Genomic DNA, 17,539 nt, shown 5'->3' with positions numbered 1-17,539 from the left:
GCTTTAGATTTTAGGTTCCTCAGAGTGGACCTCAGAGTGAAGCAAAAGGCCAACAAGTGCTCAGCATCTCTGGGAACTCCTCCAAGAGTGTTGGGAAACCATTTCAGGTGACGACCTCATGAAGTGGTTCATAAAATGTGTACTTTCAACATAGCTCCATCCAACTTCAACCTCAGCAGATGTCCAATCAGCTGGAATAAACTGCAACATCTCTCTGCGTGTCCTCTTTTGCTGAAAAGATAGCCGACAGCTGAGGCTGGTTCAATCGAGTTTATTTCCTGTTAAACAGACGTTTTTCCTCCCCACTGTCTCCAAGTGCAAGTTCTGTATTATTTTAGGGTGTTTGCCATACAATATAGTGCATGGTTGTTGTGATTTGGTGATATATAAATAAAACTGAATTGAACTGAATTTAATTTGAATTTGTATCCTGATCATCCCAGACACTACTCCTCATTTCAGTCATGTATCCTTATTTTCTTCATTCAACTTTCATTGTATAGACTGTAAAGCTGTAAAGATGACAGATCTTCACTTCATGATCCTGTTTTGCCTCTTCCATCCAAGAGCCAGTTTGTTCTTTCTTTCTGTCACATGATCTACCAGCTTTGGGAGATTGAGTCAAGTGGATGCACAGAAACAATGTTGTCTTTTTGGACATGAAACATGTATCAATGCAGTATGATTTATCACTGCATTTAGCAATACCACATAATCAGACTACAAAGTGTGGTGCTGACAGTTGGTGGTGCAGTCTTATCATCCTCAACAATTGGCCGGCCCTTTTCAACAGCAAAATAACTCAGACCCCTCTCAGTCTGTGCAAGGTTTCAAATCAGTGGGGTTTCTATTCAGAATTTCAAATTCAGTGGGGTTTCCTTCTTAAGAAATAACACAAACACTTATGCACAGAAAACATTAATCACACAAGACTTATTCTTTTGAGGTTTTGCCAAATTATAGAACTAGAGTTAATGTTTTATTTGTAAAGGAATAAATATCAGCATGGATAGCCTAAGATGATTTGCAAAGCAGTGTAACACGAGAAGCATCCATGACTGACCCTTCTTTAAAAACTGTTTGAAATGATGCCATTCAGGATGTAAGTTCAGAGTTCCACATGTTGTTTGGAGAGCAGGAGAGCATTTATCCTTACAGTTAGTGAGCCTAAAACCCCGAACAGAACCTCAAGATCTCCGAGCGCCAGACTTAGTAAAAATCTCTAAAAATTGGGCAAATTTAATACGATTTAATACATGCAGTTTAATATGATCAAAATCCTTTTATGTAATTTTGCCATCTCATCGACATCTCGTGCAAAATTTTGGTTGCTCCACTGTGTTATAAGAAGAAGCTGAACTTTTATAGATGCTGCTTGTGACCAATCAGTTGCAACATGAAACAGCAGATGGTATCTAATACATTTAAACACATGGAAGCTGATTTTTTTTTAATGTAACATGATTACATGGGATTACCTCTGGAACCTGTTTGGGTTCAGGATGGCCATGCGTGTAGACACAACAGCTGATCTTTCACCACCTCAGAACTTAACTACCACCAACTAAAAATCCTATTTCAAGAAACCAGACTGATCCCTAATTAAAAGTGGAGCTCTTAAGATTTGAACACTGCATGTAGTCACACAATGAATTTTTCTATAAACAGCATATCCTCTACATCCTCCTCTTACAAGTAGTATGTACTATCGAGTATCTAGCAGATTTAAAAATGATTGAAATGATTGAAAATCATTATGCTTGTTATAGAAAACTTTACTTTGAACCTGATTGTTGAAAAATATTGTGACTCACAACCAAAGTCCGTTTTGTGTTAAAGATTCCAGCTGTACTGACAGTGTTTCTGACCTGACAGGGCACTGTCAGTAATTTCTTTAATGCAGGCTGACACACACACACGCACGCACACACACACACACACACACACAGACCACTGTCCATTGTATGTGTTTACCTTTGAAGGCATTCGTGGCCGGTACATCAGTTTCCTGCATACTGCTCCTTCCCACGCTCTGCCAGCTGCTGCAGATGCTGCGATGGATGCCAACAGACCAACCTTAACCGGTCCGAGCCACGGCCGCTGGGGGGAGGGAGGGTGGCCGAGAGGAAGGGGTGGCGCCTGTCAGTCTCACTGCCATCTTTCTTCATCAACAGCCCATGTGCTTGGTTAAAAGGCCGCCGTCTCTAAAGCCCCGCGGCGGGTGAGTGTCTCTTCCCTGCTCCAGCGACAGCTCGTGAGGTCACTCTTTGTTCTCACAGGACGCTGCAGCCTGGTAAACGAGCCCGTATGAGGGTTCAGCTCTCTTGTCACAGTGGACTTTGTGGACTACAGTGATGGCTGAGGGGGAGAGATCGACGGGTTGTTTAGAGATGGGGTTAGATCAGGATGGAGGCTGCGTTGTAGATGCTATTAATCTGATCTCTATCCTCCCAGCAGCAGGCCCGCAGTCATGACCAATACCCTGAATTCTTGGCTGTCTATCAACCTTTCAACCTACGGATGAGCAACTCTGCCTCTTTACCTTCTGTGAGCTGAGAGGGTGAATCAATATGTCTCTCCTCTAGAGTCGGGCTTGCCTTTTAAACTCAACTTTAACCAACATGCCGTCTCCTCTGATTCTCCTTGCTCCTTTGCCGGCTTACTCCCCCTTTGTATTTTTCTTCCTCTTATGTGTTTTGTCCTGTTGCTGCAGTCCCAAGCTCAGCAGGGGCTACTCGGGCGCTCTCACACTGGCACCACGGCTAAAAGAGACGAGAGAGAAAGAGGGAGACAGAGAGTGAGCAACTAAGTGACTAAATTCATGAGATACCAGAAACAACGAGCGAAACGGATACACCCAAGCAAAACATGGGCAGGGCTAACTGCTGCAATGACCAGCTGAGAAAAGCGAACACAGACTTCTCATCCACATTCACACACACACACATCGCAGTGGATGAGGTGCGATGTGTGTCTCAGTTTGGATAGCGGGTGGGTGGGTGGCTGGCTGGCATGGCCCCCTTTAGTTCCTCTCACCCACTAGGTTCTGACATGAAAGGGAAAAGTTTTTGTGAAAGCCAAGCGCCGCCTGTGACCCTATTTCACAGAGCAAGGGAGAGATAGAGCCACATGTCAGTGTGCCACTTTGAAGTCTGCCTGATAAACAGGGCTGGAGGAGGCTACGGCTGAGGGAACAACAAAACTTTATTTACATTTCAAAAGTGCCAAGTGCTGCTTTTTTGTGTCTGGGAACGGAATAAAAACCCAGAAAAGAGGAGAGGGAGAGAGGAGGAGGAGGAGGAAGGTGGGGTAGGGACGACTGGAGAAAAGGGAAAAACAGTGTAAAACAGATCGAGCCATTTTCTCCTCGTTCAGACAGTAAAATGAGGGTGCGGGAGTGATGCCGCGCACACGGGGAAGGGGTACGATGGGCGAAGGAAAAGGGGAAATCGCAGAGGAGGAAAAGCTATGCTCAAAACATAAAGGAGGGAGGCAACCCACAGGAAGTTGAGCTAGGAAAAAGCGGTGAAAATGACAAAGGAAAGATGAGACGGGAGTGGGAGATACAAAGGAGGAAGAAATCAAACATAAGATGAAGAGACGCAGGTTTAAAGAAGTTCAAGAGAAGAAATGACATGGGACCAGAGAAGGAGGGAAGGAATTTGATGGTGAAAAAAAAGCAGACAGACGGTAAACAAACACACGCCCTGTCTGAGGTTTTGGAAAGATATGACAGATCTCAGTCTTATCTCAGCTCCATTCGCCTGTTCTTACCAAGCCTTATCACAGTCAGGGTACACAAACAGCTTGTAGGCTGGCGAATGGAAAAGTGGAGGCGAGAACGGGGCCACTGTGACGTAAGGGGGGGGTTAAACACTTCATTATGTGCCTTGTAGGTGACTCATCACTTTGCCTCCTGGTGACTAAACAACACCAGTGTCCCGAGTCTCTCCAGGCTCCCGCAGAAAAACATGTGATTCTAGGAGACGATTTCTTGCCTGAGTAACAGTTTGAAAAAATTCCAGAGGGTCGAAGTTAGCCATCCTTATTTTCAGAGTGGTCAGCCAATCAAAGAGCTCCTCTGATTGAGAGGACCGAAAATGAAATGACCCATGGGTCGCCACAGCTGGTAGCTCTGATGGGATCCCAGTGGGATTTGTGTCCTGGGATCAAACATTTTCTAACTTTTTAGGTGAGAGTGTAAACCGCTACACCAAGACTAAAGTTAAAAGGAACAAAAAGAACTAAATTTAGGATTAAAGGACGTATTTTCAACAATCAGAAGACCCTTTTGACTGTCGGACCTCTCTTAATAAACACCGAGGACCCGTCCTGGCCCTAAGACCTCGATGTTTAAAAAATGACCTAAGTGATAAATATCATCTGACATACTCGTGTAACAGTAACCCAGCTACCCTATGAGTTCAGCAAAACTGATTTATTTATTATATTCAACAAGAAAAAAAGTCTGAATTTATTTGCTTTTTCTAAAGGCAGACTGTTTCCAAAGTTATTCTTCTGTGAGCTGAACCAATGAAAGGAAACAGAAATTAGAAAGTGGGTTTTTCCACAATGTGCGCCTCTTCCAGTAGTAATAGGGGCATTATTGTATAGCGTTGTGGATAGACTGTACCATCATATTCTGATGGAGGAATTACAATAGCATGCGGCCTATTCAAAAGTCCAGGAGCAGAATCTATAGAGTATTTTATGGCATATAAAGTAATTGTATTGTATAAACCCTTAATGGGTTTTCAGCAGGACTGAAGAAAGTTCTTTTTATTAAAGTTTTCTTCTTTTTTTCCAGACAGCTCCTGAAAACATGTGAAAGTCAGTGCAGCCTGACCCCACTGACTGTCGGTCTGTCTGTACTACTACAACCAGGAGTAGAATCGTTATCTGTCTGTCTGTCTGTTTGTTTGTTTGCTGGGTCATCTGAGGACAACAGGCTGTCCTGGCAGGCAGCGGAAAATATGGCTCCAGGTGGATGTTTGTTCTCTGGTCATTTAAGGACAACTCCTGGTCTCCTGTCTTATCTTTGGATTTATCCAGCTGTAGGACTTCCAAGTCAGAGCAGAGAACAGAGGTCTGGCAAACACCACGGGACACAGGAAACCAAGTGTTTGTTACTGAAAAATACCCAAAGAAACACACACACACACAAATAGCACCTTATTTGTAGCTGTTGTCTCTGGTACAGGCTTCTATCAGGTTTCGGCTTTAATGTACCAGCGCTGATCTTTGTCTTATACTATCACGAAACTCTGGACCAGAGACTGGAAGCTGTAGTTCTTTAGTGCATTACCCCAGTCTCTGTGGTATGCACACTTAGTTTTTCTCATTCTTGCAGATTGAGTTTTAGTGTTTTTTGTTGTTTTCTCTTCTTCGTGGCGGTGCGTGGAGTCATTAAACTTTTCTCGTTACCTTCATGCTCGTTCTCCTTTAACTGGGTCCACCTTATGAACTTCGCTGCCAAACACTTTGCTAATAAACACGTTTTTTCACACGCGAGGTTTCGACTACTTCTCGCAAGTAGCGAACCTCTGTTTGGCGTAGGTGGGGGTGCTGCCTCGATAGAGTATGCAAGAGGCGGTGCAGATAACGCCCCCTTGCTCGCTGTGAATTCGCTGCACAATTAATTGCGCTGGTCTCGCACTGCGGCGATCTAGTACCATCCGCTCTGCGTCGGGGAGCTGGCAGATTAAAAAGCCTTCGCCGTCCAGTAACGCTGCACTGGGTCTAGAAAAGTTCAGAGCTGATGGCTGAAAGGAAACGTCTGTTCAATTATTGCCCTAGTTCACTCCTTATGCTTTATGCCTGTGCTTTAGTTCAAAAAAGGGAGTTCAAACCAAATGTACAAATGTACACGCAGAAAGCCAAAATCATTAGCAATACAAAGTAGGGTATTACTGTTTAGTCAGTGATGTTAGCCACCAGGGATGTATGCTTTCAGCTCAGTCCAATACTACTGTACATTCATTATAACAGACTTTTCTGTAGGCAGGGAAGGTGTGTTGGGTTTGAACTTGAACGATCAAACTAATGAATAATTCAGCTGCGGATTCATTTTCACTTTATAGCGACTGACAGTATCAGTGTTCACTGACAATGTAGTCAATCTGTTCTTTGTTTTTTCAGTGAAATGTCAGATTGTGCCAAATCCCTGATAATAACAACAGCTACTGCATCATTTACATCGGGCATTAGAGCATAAGTCACAGTTGATCCCTGACATTAACCGTGTTTTTCTCACGTGCCTCTGAAAGAACATATATGCCTATTTTAATCAATCCAGCTTGTCCCTGGAACATTTGAGCAAACTGACAAACAGCCTGAATCACCTTTGAACCTGAGGATGATGTAAAAAGAAACTGCAACCTCAGACGACTGCAGGCAGATGGCGAAGGCCCTGGACTCTTAGATTTTACGCATCTTCTGGATACATTATTTCGTACGATCTGGATGTTGAGTTCGGTGTGTCGGCTATATTTGTTTCTATCTGTTACACTCTGTGCTGCTCTCTTGGCCATGTCTCTCTGGAAACATGTAATCTCAGTTGAACTGTTATATGGCTGTCAGCAGTCACTCTGCATGTGTCACCTAAACGCTGACATTAATTTAACTTGGAGCCCATCTTCTTTTGATCACTCACAGATTTTAGTCTGCAAGTAGTCTACGGTCTCCAGCCTCTTCACGAGTGGACCTCCAGTAAGGAAAGCTATGCTCTTCTTTTTGAATTACTATGCTGAATCCATCTCGCCATTTTAAAGAAAACTGCCTACATAAGGGTGAAATTTTCAAAAATCTACCCCTGTACTTAGCAGCGCCATAATGTAGTGGTTTACATATTTGCCTAACAAGCACAAAAAGATCCCTGGTTCAGTAGCTTTTTAGTCAGCAGTGCATTCGTGCTGCCATCTGTCAGTCATAAAATAAACTCCAATAAGACAGCCTGCATTGTAGCCTTGAGAGACTGTACTTGAGCAAAGAGTCCTATGCAGACCTTTATAATGACAATTATAAGCTTTGTTCCAGGGTTCTTAAAGTGTTAAGACTGCGTGTGGCCTCTAGCCTCCGTGAAGTGGGTAAAGTGAGGAGTGTTTCCGTCAGAGCATTATTAGTACGGGAGCGTGTTTCTGTGTCTACTATCTGTCTGTCATTGTAACATATGGGGACAACTAGCAGTTCTAACAGCCAGCTCTGACTCCTCCGCTGGGTCACACAGGGACATGTGCTTATCAGTGAGACAGCAGTCAGACAGACAAACATGGACTGGGGAACAGACTATTTAACCACGGGGCTGGTCGCATCTGTTACGCTGAAAATTCAAGCATGCTAAGAATGTGATTGCATAACAAATAAAGAACTGGGGCTACCGAGGTGATTCAGAGTTCTGCCGCAACAGACGTGGCGAAAAAACGAGTCATTAAAAAAAGAAAGAAAAAGAAAAGCTTTCATGGACTGTTTATGTGTATCTGACAGCGGCAGCAGAAGGAAATACAAAATGTTCTGCTGCTGGACAATAAAACAATGTGGCTCTCCTGGAGATTATGACGGGTTAGCTCATATATTCACTGTTCTTTCTTTGGATTAAACAATGAGTAGTGGACACAGTGTGCACACTCAAACATTCAAACTAAGTGTGGAAAAAAGACAAAGTAACTGATGAACTCGACACTAGTATGTGAAAACTGGAGGCCATTTTCCCTGAATGTTTTAACAATAATTGAACATTTTTTCCACCTCCAGCTGCAGATAAGCGCCTGAGATTCTGTTTGATCCTAAAGTTCATTTGGGTTGTCTCAAATTATTTGCCTTTCTGACAACCTACAGCCCACCCTAACATCTCATCACCAGATTTCTTAGGTTTCATGCAACATGCACACATTACTTAGGGCTAAGAAAAGTACTTCAACTGGCCCTCTGTGATTTTAAAGCATACGCAAACATATCTACTACATACCTATAGATAGCACTGTTATAGAGAGCACAGGCAGGTATAACTACTTGATGCATTTACGGACAACTACTCTTCTCTCTGAAAGATGCAACAGTCAATATAATTGTTATTGACGGGCTGATACGCCCTCTGCAGGAAAGGGCAGAGCAGGCTGTACCTGCTGCGGAGACTCAGGTCGTTTGGAGTGGAGGGCCCACTCCTGAAGACCTTCTATGACTCTGTTGTGGCTTCTGCTATCTTTTATGGCGTGGTCTGCTGGGGCGGCAGCATCTCTGCTGCGGACAGGAAGAGACTGAACAGGGTGATCCGAAGGGCCAGCTCTGTTCTAGGATGCCCTCTGGACCCAGTGGAGGTGGTGAGTGACAGGAGAACGGCGGCTAAGCTGTCATCCCTGTTGGACAACATCTCCCACCCCATGCAGCAGACTGTGACAGCACTGAGCAGCTCCTTCAGTGGGAGACTGCGGCACCCACGGTGTGGGACGGAGAGATTTCGCAGGTCTTTCCTCCCCACTGCTGTCAGACTCCATAATAAAGACTTTAACTGATCAAGCACACACATCCATACATATGCAATAATACTAAGTGCAATAATCCTTTCTGTCATCGTTGTATTTTTACTCAGTTGTATATAGTATTTGTATTTGTATTCTATTTTTATCTTATTGTATATTTATTTTATTTTATTCTACTGTATATAGTATTTTATTCTATTCTGTACAGTTGTGTACTGTATTTATTCTTATTGTATTCTAATTTTTGCCTCATAACTTTTGCACTGTCCACTTCCTGCTGTGACAAAACAAATTTCCCACGTGTGGGACTAATAAAGGTTATCTTATCTTATATTATTGGCTAATATAAGCCATTTGCCAATTTATCACCATTTATAATGGCTGAAAAATGTCTGGAATGCCACAAAACAACAACCAACTGAGAAAAGTCGAGCAGAACAAGAAAAGAAATAAACAAGAAATGTTAGGGACATTATATCAGCCAATATATCAGAATACCAGATTTTTAAATGACCAAATACTGATATCGGTATCTGTCTTAAAAAAAAACATTACGATGACGTTAGTTCAAAGCCAGTGGATTGATCCCTAGCTCCTCTAACATAGACATCAAAGTATTCTTAGGCAAGACCATCACAGTGAATATGTGATAAGACACATAATAAAGCACTGTGTTAGATCCATTAACCATACAAAACTTAGTCTTTACTACAGAGACAACCAGCCACAGATGGGTGGGGGTGTGGCTTTGTTAGCCCTGTTTTAAGTACATTAAATATAATCATATACTTTTCCACATTTCTTTAATAATATCGACTCTTTGTCTTAATAAAACATTCTCCTAATGTGCAAATGACAAGTAGTTTAAGGACACCGACACTCTGACACACATGGACAAAGATTACACAAGTTCACAGCTGATTAATGGAAGATCTACTTTAGTCCGCTTCATTAGTCTCATCCATACTGTATTCCAGTTTGATGAGCTTGGCTTGCGGCCAGAGCTTATGGGCTCTTAAGGTCGAGCACAGTGCAGAGTGCCGTACAGCTCAGTAAGGGCTTTAAACCATACTGTTAGTCTTACAAGGACACCAACACCCAACAATTGCCATTTTTTTACAGGACGGAAACAATGTGTCAAATTAAAGCAAAAGCTTTGTAACAATATACTGTGGAGAGCATGTGTTTGTATATTCATATCATTCCAAAAATCATTTTGAGAAGAAGATAATCCAGCACTTTTTAAGTACAGGTAGCAAAAGCAGCAGAGAGCTAAACAACACGTAGCTACCTATCCTCCAGAAGCATCCAACTTACCTGCAGGTTTATTTTCCTCCTTTAGTCCACATTCATGCATACACCACATCCTATTTTATCTTACAGTACGTCTTCTATTGTATAACATGGTATCACACTGTGCTATAATGTATTGTGACAGACAGTGAGAAACACAGGCTTGTGTCATAGACAGTCAATGCTTGATTTCTCAAGAAATATATAGATCCCATATTTTTCTTTTGCTTTTTAGTATTTCAGAGGCGTCACTCCAGTCTTCCTGGACTTGCGAATGAAGACCGCATTAAACACAGCTCTTAGTGGGTAATTTTAGTTGGTTTCAGTCCAAAAACATTCCTTTTTAATCCGTACTTACTGAGCTGTCACACACTAATAACACAACAAGTGCACGTTATCCTTTACCTTTCTCGGGCAATAAAGCAGAAACATCTAAAAACATAACCTCTAAACCTCCTTTTTTAAACCCCCTTTCAGGGGAATTATCTAATATATCATTCACTGCAGGCCAAAAAAAACAGATAAATAAATTATCTTAAAGTGTGTAATGGTGCACAAAATGACTGGCAAAGCAAGAAGCAAACAAAGGTAGGCTGAAGGCGTCATTCGTCAAATCCTTGTCTGATCTGGCTCTGTGTCACGCTGACTGCCAGCCGAGTGTGATAAATCTGACAGGCTTAATCTGGCCATGCATCAACTGTAGTGTCGAGAGGCCGGACTGACAGACACATACCGACGGACGCATAAGGCACAGAAATACTGGCAAACGACAGACAGGAAGTGGATGCCATTAACACGGAAGCTAGCCACTCTGTGATAGATGATATAGAAATACTTATACTGTTGGCTTTTGTGTGTGTGTGTGCAGTTCAGTTAAGTCATGCAGATGTGTTTAAAACAACAACAACAAACAAACAAAGAACAAATATAGACCTAATCTGACAATCCATACCAACACAAGAGCTCCACACAAAGACTATAAAGAGGCAAGAGCCATCAGGCAAAATTAGCCTACACTTCCATAAAGAGACAACTGATCAAAAGCCTTTCCCTCAAGGGCTCTCAAAGGATTTACTTAAAATGTCTCCTGATGTGCAGTAGTAGTGCAGCTGATTAGCTAGCTGTCCCAATCATCAAACTAAGACAAAAAGATGGGAACAGACTGGACGGATTAGACGAGAAATAAGGAACAGAGAAAAACAGAGATTGACTGTAGGCGTAAACACTGGGCTCATACATATGATTTTATTGAGCTACAGAACGAATGTAAAGCGGATGAGCCGCAAGGGCCTTCCTTCTGACAATAAGACCGCAAAGGAGCCTTCCGTGTTGCTGTGATTTGACTGTATTTGAGTTCTGGGGTTGTCTGTGATTGGTGGAATGAAGTCTTTGCAACAACGAGGAAAGAAATGAAGTCAACCTGGCGTGAATATGAAGCTTTATTAGCAGCAGTGAGTGAGCGCTGCGTTTAAATCCAATATTACCAGGAATTCGTGACAGAACACAAGTGCAGTACTACCATGTACAAATACTGACAGATTAGACATTTCAGCCAGATTGCGTAATTTATTTGTATTTTTTATTTGACTTCACAGACGCAACTTTTATTTAACTTACAATACTAAACGTAAACAGCAGGTCACCTGTTAACCTGAATCTTTTTCTGAGTTAAAGCCAAATCTGATGGTCGTGCATGACTGGAGACGAAGTGGTTAGGGTGTTAACTTTCATTTCTTTGATATAAAATGACACAGAGCAGATGGGTTGGTAAGCATGAACATGTTGAGTGCAGTTTATGTACTCTTATGTGATAACTGAACACTGAATTCCAAACATTTTTACACACAGCATGGTGCCAACACAAGAATGCATTTTCTTTTTTTGTTTTTTTTAATTGTTTCTTTCCGTTTTATATACTCTCTCAACATTTCCTGGACTTTTTTTTAACTGAAAAATCACTTCCAAAAGGCACAGAAAACCTCCACTCTGCGACTAATACTACAGCTACAGGCAATATTTATCACAGAATCAAATGCTTGACAGGTAGATTCTGCAAAGTGGTATAAGAAAACCCATGTCGGGTCAAAACTTTTGAACTTTTTGACTTGTCTACGGTAGAAACAAGCTTTTTCAACCACTGCCATTTTACCCATTCCACCCAATCTGAAAATAAGACACAGAAAGTAAAGACTGTGTTGAAATTACCAGACAACAGAGACATGAAACACTTAGCAATGCAGAAAATAAATAAAAGAGTCCCACAGAGTGAAACTACTGTTCTTTGAAGAAGCTGAGAGCAAGATTTTTTAAAAAAAAGACATTTAGCTTTGTTTGATAAAATGATTTACATCCAGTAAAGCCTTAGTGCTTCCAAGCCATCTTTGAAAAGAACAAATCTCCTACAATGCAGACATAAATACAGACAATTTTACAGGCCATTCAAAAGAGTATGTAAACATGAGAATATGCAGGTATATTTAAGTTCAGACACACAGAAAAAAAAAAGGTGACACAAAGAGGCACAGCATGAGCAAATGCAGGAGCTAGAGGCAGCAGAGACATTACAGGCTGCAGTCATGCAGCAAAAATCCTTCTCATTCCCTCTGACTGAGGAAGATAAAAAAGAAAAAAAAAAAAGACAAAGTATCAAGAAAATCAGACAGCACAGCCCAGGCAAACGGAGCGACCCACCTCCCCCGAGAGAGCTCTGACTAACTGTCTGAGGAGGAGATGAATTCCTCAGGCATGCAGGCTCGTGTGTTGCATGTGGGTTAAATTGTGCTATCAAAAATGATGCACTGCAAAAAAAACAAAAAAAACAATGCCCATGTGTTTGTTCACACATGCAGTCAACGACAATAAAGAGCAGTAGGGTTATGGTTTGAAGTATGGTGCAGTTTGAAACGATGAATCGTATGTGTGCCGTGCACGCAGGCTACTGACGTCAGCGTGTGACACACAGGGCAGCACGATCAGTGAGCCTTGCATCTTTTCTAAATCTATCCTAGCTAACTTAGTAGTCGACTAAACTAGGGCTGAACGATATATCGCATTTGCGATAATATCGCGACATGATAAGTGCAATTTTCTAACCGCAAAGGCTGCGATTATACTCTGGCCATGTCCAAATTCATGGGCTGCATCCTCCTGAGGCCGCATTTGTAGACCGATTACGTCACAGCGACGCGCCGAAGGCTGTCCAAATTCGTAGACTCCTCCGAATGCAGCCGACAAATGCGTCCTCCTTTTCCCCGAATTTGAAGGATGGGTCGGGTGTGTCCTTCGTGGCCTACCATATCCCAGAATTCATAGCGCGGCCCAGCCAAACTCCAGTTTCCAACAATGGCGGCCGCTACTAAGTTTTAAAATTACTCATACTAATCTTTCTGGGTCACAAAATAAACTTTTAACATATTTTCAGGCGAGAAAGTAGCTGTGTAAACATCAAATATCTGCTCGGTTTATCAAGATATCCATATTTGCAAAAGTGCTTCGACGTTTTCGAGGCGTCTGCTACCCACCAGCTCGAAGCTAGCCGGGAGCTCGAGGGTTACTGATGCGGCCGAGAACGGCACAACTCCCGGCACATCATTTTCAGATCACCGCGGAGTTTCGCTGCTCGGGTTAAACGTAATATATAAGTCACTTAGACAACCTAAAAATGTTATTGTTGGGCTTTTTTCAGTGTTTTGTTTGTTCGTGAGTAAATCGGTTTGGCTGAGATTAAAGTTATTAGATTAGATAAAATAAAACTTTATTAATCCCCCGGGTGGGTTCCTCCTTGGTTTTCACACAGCTGACTAAACGTCAAACAGAAAACTTATTAAACAGAAGTATGAGACAGTCGAGAATTTACACCAGTGTCTGGTTATATTTTAGATAGCAAGAAGCAGACGGCCGAGTTTATTAAACTCCACCGAGACAGCGGTGACGCTAATCAGAACTAGCCGCTAGACCGTCCAATTTCACGCCTTTAAATTTTAAAGGCGTGTTTGTGTGTGTGTTTATACAATTGCTATTATGTTTGCACTTTATGTGTAATGTTACTGACTGCAGAGATCAGTAAGATGTGTGTATTTTTTATTTATTAGTTTTATTTATTTAATATTATTTTTTAATTGAATGACTGTCTAGTAGTTCACAGATGTCGAAAAACTGAGTGTGGTAAAGCCACTGATTTTTTTTATGTATATTTCTGCAATCTGCACATTGTACTGACTTTCATTTTAATGTTTACACCAGGGTTCCTTGTCAGCACTTTATGCTCAGATGTTTGTAAGCTAAAAATAAACTATTGTGTATGTTCAAATATACTGTTGTGATTGAAGAAGTTAAATAAAAATGTCAGTCATCAATTCATGCATCACCTCATGTCATCATAACAGAGGTCTGTCTTCCAGGAAAGAACAGTTTAAAATTAATGTAATATAGTATTGGCCATACTATATGATGTATTGCTTGTCTTTGTTTAATAATACAGAAGACAAAGACCTTAAAAAATAATCGCATATCGCATCGCAATCGCAATATTGGGGCAAAAAATCGCAATTAGATTATTTTCCATAATCGTTCAGCCCTAGACTAAACTACAAGTCACCTAGCCAAGGAGCAAGTGAAAATGCAAAGCCAGCAAAATGAAAACAAATCAGGGCATAAAAAAAAAAAGAAACAAAGCACAGAACACAAAGCTACTAAATGGGACGTGAACCTGTGGCGTCCTGGAGGAGATACTCAACACTTACTTCTTGCCTACTTATGTGGGCACATGGCTTTAATTTGAGAAATTCAAATTAAATTCAGTTTTATTTCTATAAGCTAAAGTTTTTCAACATTTTTCAAAATGCTATTATAATATTATAATAAATAACATTTTATTATGTTCTTTGGGTTTGTGATGATGTTTGTGTTGGTTATTTAACAACCTTACAACTGACTGAATGTGGTACTGATATGATTTGACCAGTACATCTAAGTAATAACACATTCCAGTATTTTTTCCAAAAGCCATATTGGGAAAAGAATGCAGTTATACATGAAATTAAGAAGAATAGATATAAAGCACTGCTGTTACTTTGATCTGATGTTATTAGGGTTTCAGTTTCATCATTGCAAACAGATCTGATGTTTTTCATCTGCCCCTATGTAAGCCTAGCAAAGTGGAGGTCACATGCATCATTTATACAATCATTTATTCACCTGGCATGTCTCCGTGTTTGTACTCGTACAAACATTTGCACATCAAACAATGTAAAAACTCCTCAAGAACGTTCAGAATTTCCATTGAAATGTGCACAAAAACAGGTCGTTGGAAAAACACCTGATGTCTCCTTTTAAAATATTGTGATATGGCTGTTCAATTATAGCACACAATTACCACACTAGATCAAAAATACATCGCCGTTTGTTTTCAACGGCGTGTTTGTGTTACATACAGCCTTAAGAGTGCATAATTCGATTATGTTCACTTATGAGTGACAGGAAGGAAGGATAAGGTCAACAAATGCCACAATTAATTAAGAGTTACTTAACATTTTATGCCTCTTTGAGTTAGTAAATTGTGTATTTACAGTCAACCAGCTCTGCTCCAGTGTGTCCATGGCTATGCAAATTGGCTTATAGTTGATAAACATGTCTCTAACTAGAAATTGTACTTCTGAAGTAGAAATGGTTATAAGGTAAAACTGCTACAGTAAATCTACTGTAATAGCGCAAGTTTTGCTCATTTACCTCTATTCCAATATTCCAATATTCCCCCCAACCCAAAACCCCCAAAACAAAGCAACCCCCCACCACAATAACAGTAGATCCAGAGTTAGGACAGAGCTTTTAAAAAAAAAAAACAGAAAGGAAAGCAAAAATACAAAACACAGTGTAAAAAATAACCTCCAACAAAAGAATAAAATCCATATTAACTGCAAAAGCAACATAAAAACAGAAAACAGACACACAAACAACAAAACTGTTAGAAAAGGTGACATCACATATAAGTAAGTTGATTAAAAAAAGTATTTCTTCCAAGTCGCTTAAAGGAAGTCACAGATTTTCAAGCCTTATCTCCTCAGGCAGGTTGTTCCAAAGCTGAGTGGCCCTGATGGAAAAAGCGCTGTCACCTTTAGATTTAAACCTCAATTTCCGAGCAGCCAGAAAGGCCCCAGTTTAGGATCAAGCCTGTGAACTCGGTCGTACAGGGTCGACACTTCTGCCGAGGCGCTCAGGACCAGATCCAAACATTCATTAAAAGTTTAGCAGTGAAATCCCTCCTAAAATGTTCAGGGAGGCAGCGAAGACAAAGCAGGACAGGGGTGATCTGCTGCCATTTGCTACAGCCAGGTGTGACACATCATGAGTGGCCATTGGGGAGGTCTTTATTATAGTAGGAAAAGCTGTAAAACTTGTGAAAATACAGATAAAAGCTCAAAATCTATTCCCCTCCTTCACATTTTCCAAGGCCGTTTAGTGGGCCAGATTGGAGTTGGGCTGATTCTGACACATCCCTGTTCCAGGCAGCTGGGTCACTTATAAAAGTATGTAGAAGTGAATTGCTTAGAACAGAGAAAAACTTTGATTCAAATCAAACTTTTTTTCTACAAAAAAATGTAAACTTTTCACTAAATCATAAATCCAAATTTGCCTTTTTCCTTTTACAAACAAATTATTCTAAATGGCAGGAAAGCTACTGTGGACGGGAACAGTTTCTTTTGCTGTGGATTTCTACAGCTTTTATCCTCTATATCCAGCAGGAGAGTTGACTTATGTCTGCATTTTAATGTGGATGGACCTACTTCCACAAACAAACCTAAACGCCTGGCACAGGCTGTGCGTGGGCGGGAGTGTCAGTGGTCATGGGCTATCGGTGGCTTCTAATGCATTTTAAATGTGTGAAGGAAGAACGCGCCACAAATTACTGTAAATATTCCTCATTGTACCGTGCACCCCCCTCCTCCTGGATCTTATCCTGGGAGAGCCCTGCTGCACGCCACAAAGTGCACGAGCCACAGTGACATTTCTCTCAGAATCTCAACAGAAACCGGGGTAGATAGGTCAGGCCTAATGGCTCATTTCATTCTGCTGTAAGCGGACATTAGAGGTGACACTCTACATGAAACAACTTGTTATGAGTCCTTAATCTCTCAGCTGAGTCTCTGAGCAGCCATAAAACTGTAGTGAGACCAGAAGCTGACTAAGGAAAATGAGTGTGATAATAATGCAGTTAAAGTGCTGCAGCTCCGAGTCCTTTTGGAGCTTCCCGGTCACTGCGCGCCAGTCCCACTCTGCATTAATCAGGCAAAGGTCGCTGTTCCTATACATTAGGAGCAACTTTCTTTTTTTCTCCTTATCAGACTTAATGAGCAGGGATGTTCTCTGCTGCTCAGAGTGCCGGCCTAATTAAGCAAATTAACACTTTTGACCATATGTTGACATGAGCACCACATCACAGGGGACAGGACAAGGTTTAACATTTTCTCACACTAAATCCAAACCACTGATCACAAGTCAAAAGCCCAGAGCGTGGACTCTAGCTTGCACAGTGGGACAACACGTATGATGGTCCATATATCATCACTGGCTTTCTCAAGCCTGTTTTTTAAAAAAAATCAGTTGCTAATTGAAACATAGCAACTAATCTTTAGAAGAATTTGCTATTCATGCTTTCTTTATTTGAGGGGACTTTTCTGAACAGGGATTTGAGTTTATTTCATTGTTTAATCTAGGACAACAACACACACGGATGACTAATGAGGGTGATTATTGTTGCACATCAGTGTCTCGAT

General features: G+C 41.3%; 1 protein-coding gene across 1 annotated transcript in view; it reads right to left on the bottom strand.

Annotated features, from left to right (window-relative positions):
• Window positions 1-17,539, bottom strand: part of ldlrad4b (low density lipoprotein receptor class A domain containing 4b) — a 261,157-nt gene that overhangs the window by 168,121 nt on the left and 75,497 nt on the right. Inside the window, exon 2 of the mRNA XM_042224164.1 lies at window positions 1,975-2,762. Coding sequence (XP_042080098.1) covers window positions 1,975-2,014 — 40 coding nt within the window. The 5' untranslated portion in view covers window positions 2,015-2,762. The remainder of the gene's footprint in view (window positions 1-1,974; window positions 2,763-17,539) is intronic.

The sequence above is a fragment of the Haplochromis burtoni genome, unplaced genomic scaffold (assembly GCF_018398535.1).
Source record: "Haplochromis burtoni strain Fernald_Lab_line unplaced genomic scaffold, NCSU_Asbu1 Contig_130, whole genome shotgun sequence".
In the NCBI taxonomy this organism is placed as follows: domain Eukaryota; kingdom Metazoa; phylum Chordata; class Actinopteri; order Cichliformes; family Cichlidae; genus Haplochromis; species Haplochromis burtoni.
The sequence above is the reverse complement of the archived record's forward strand: the minus strand, read 5'-3'. Positions and strand labels throughout refer to the sequence as shown.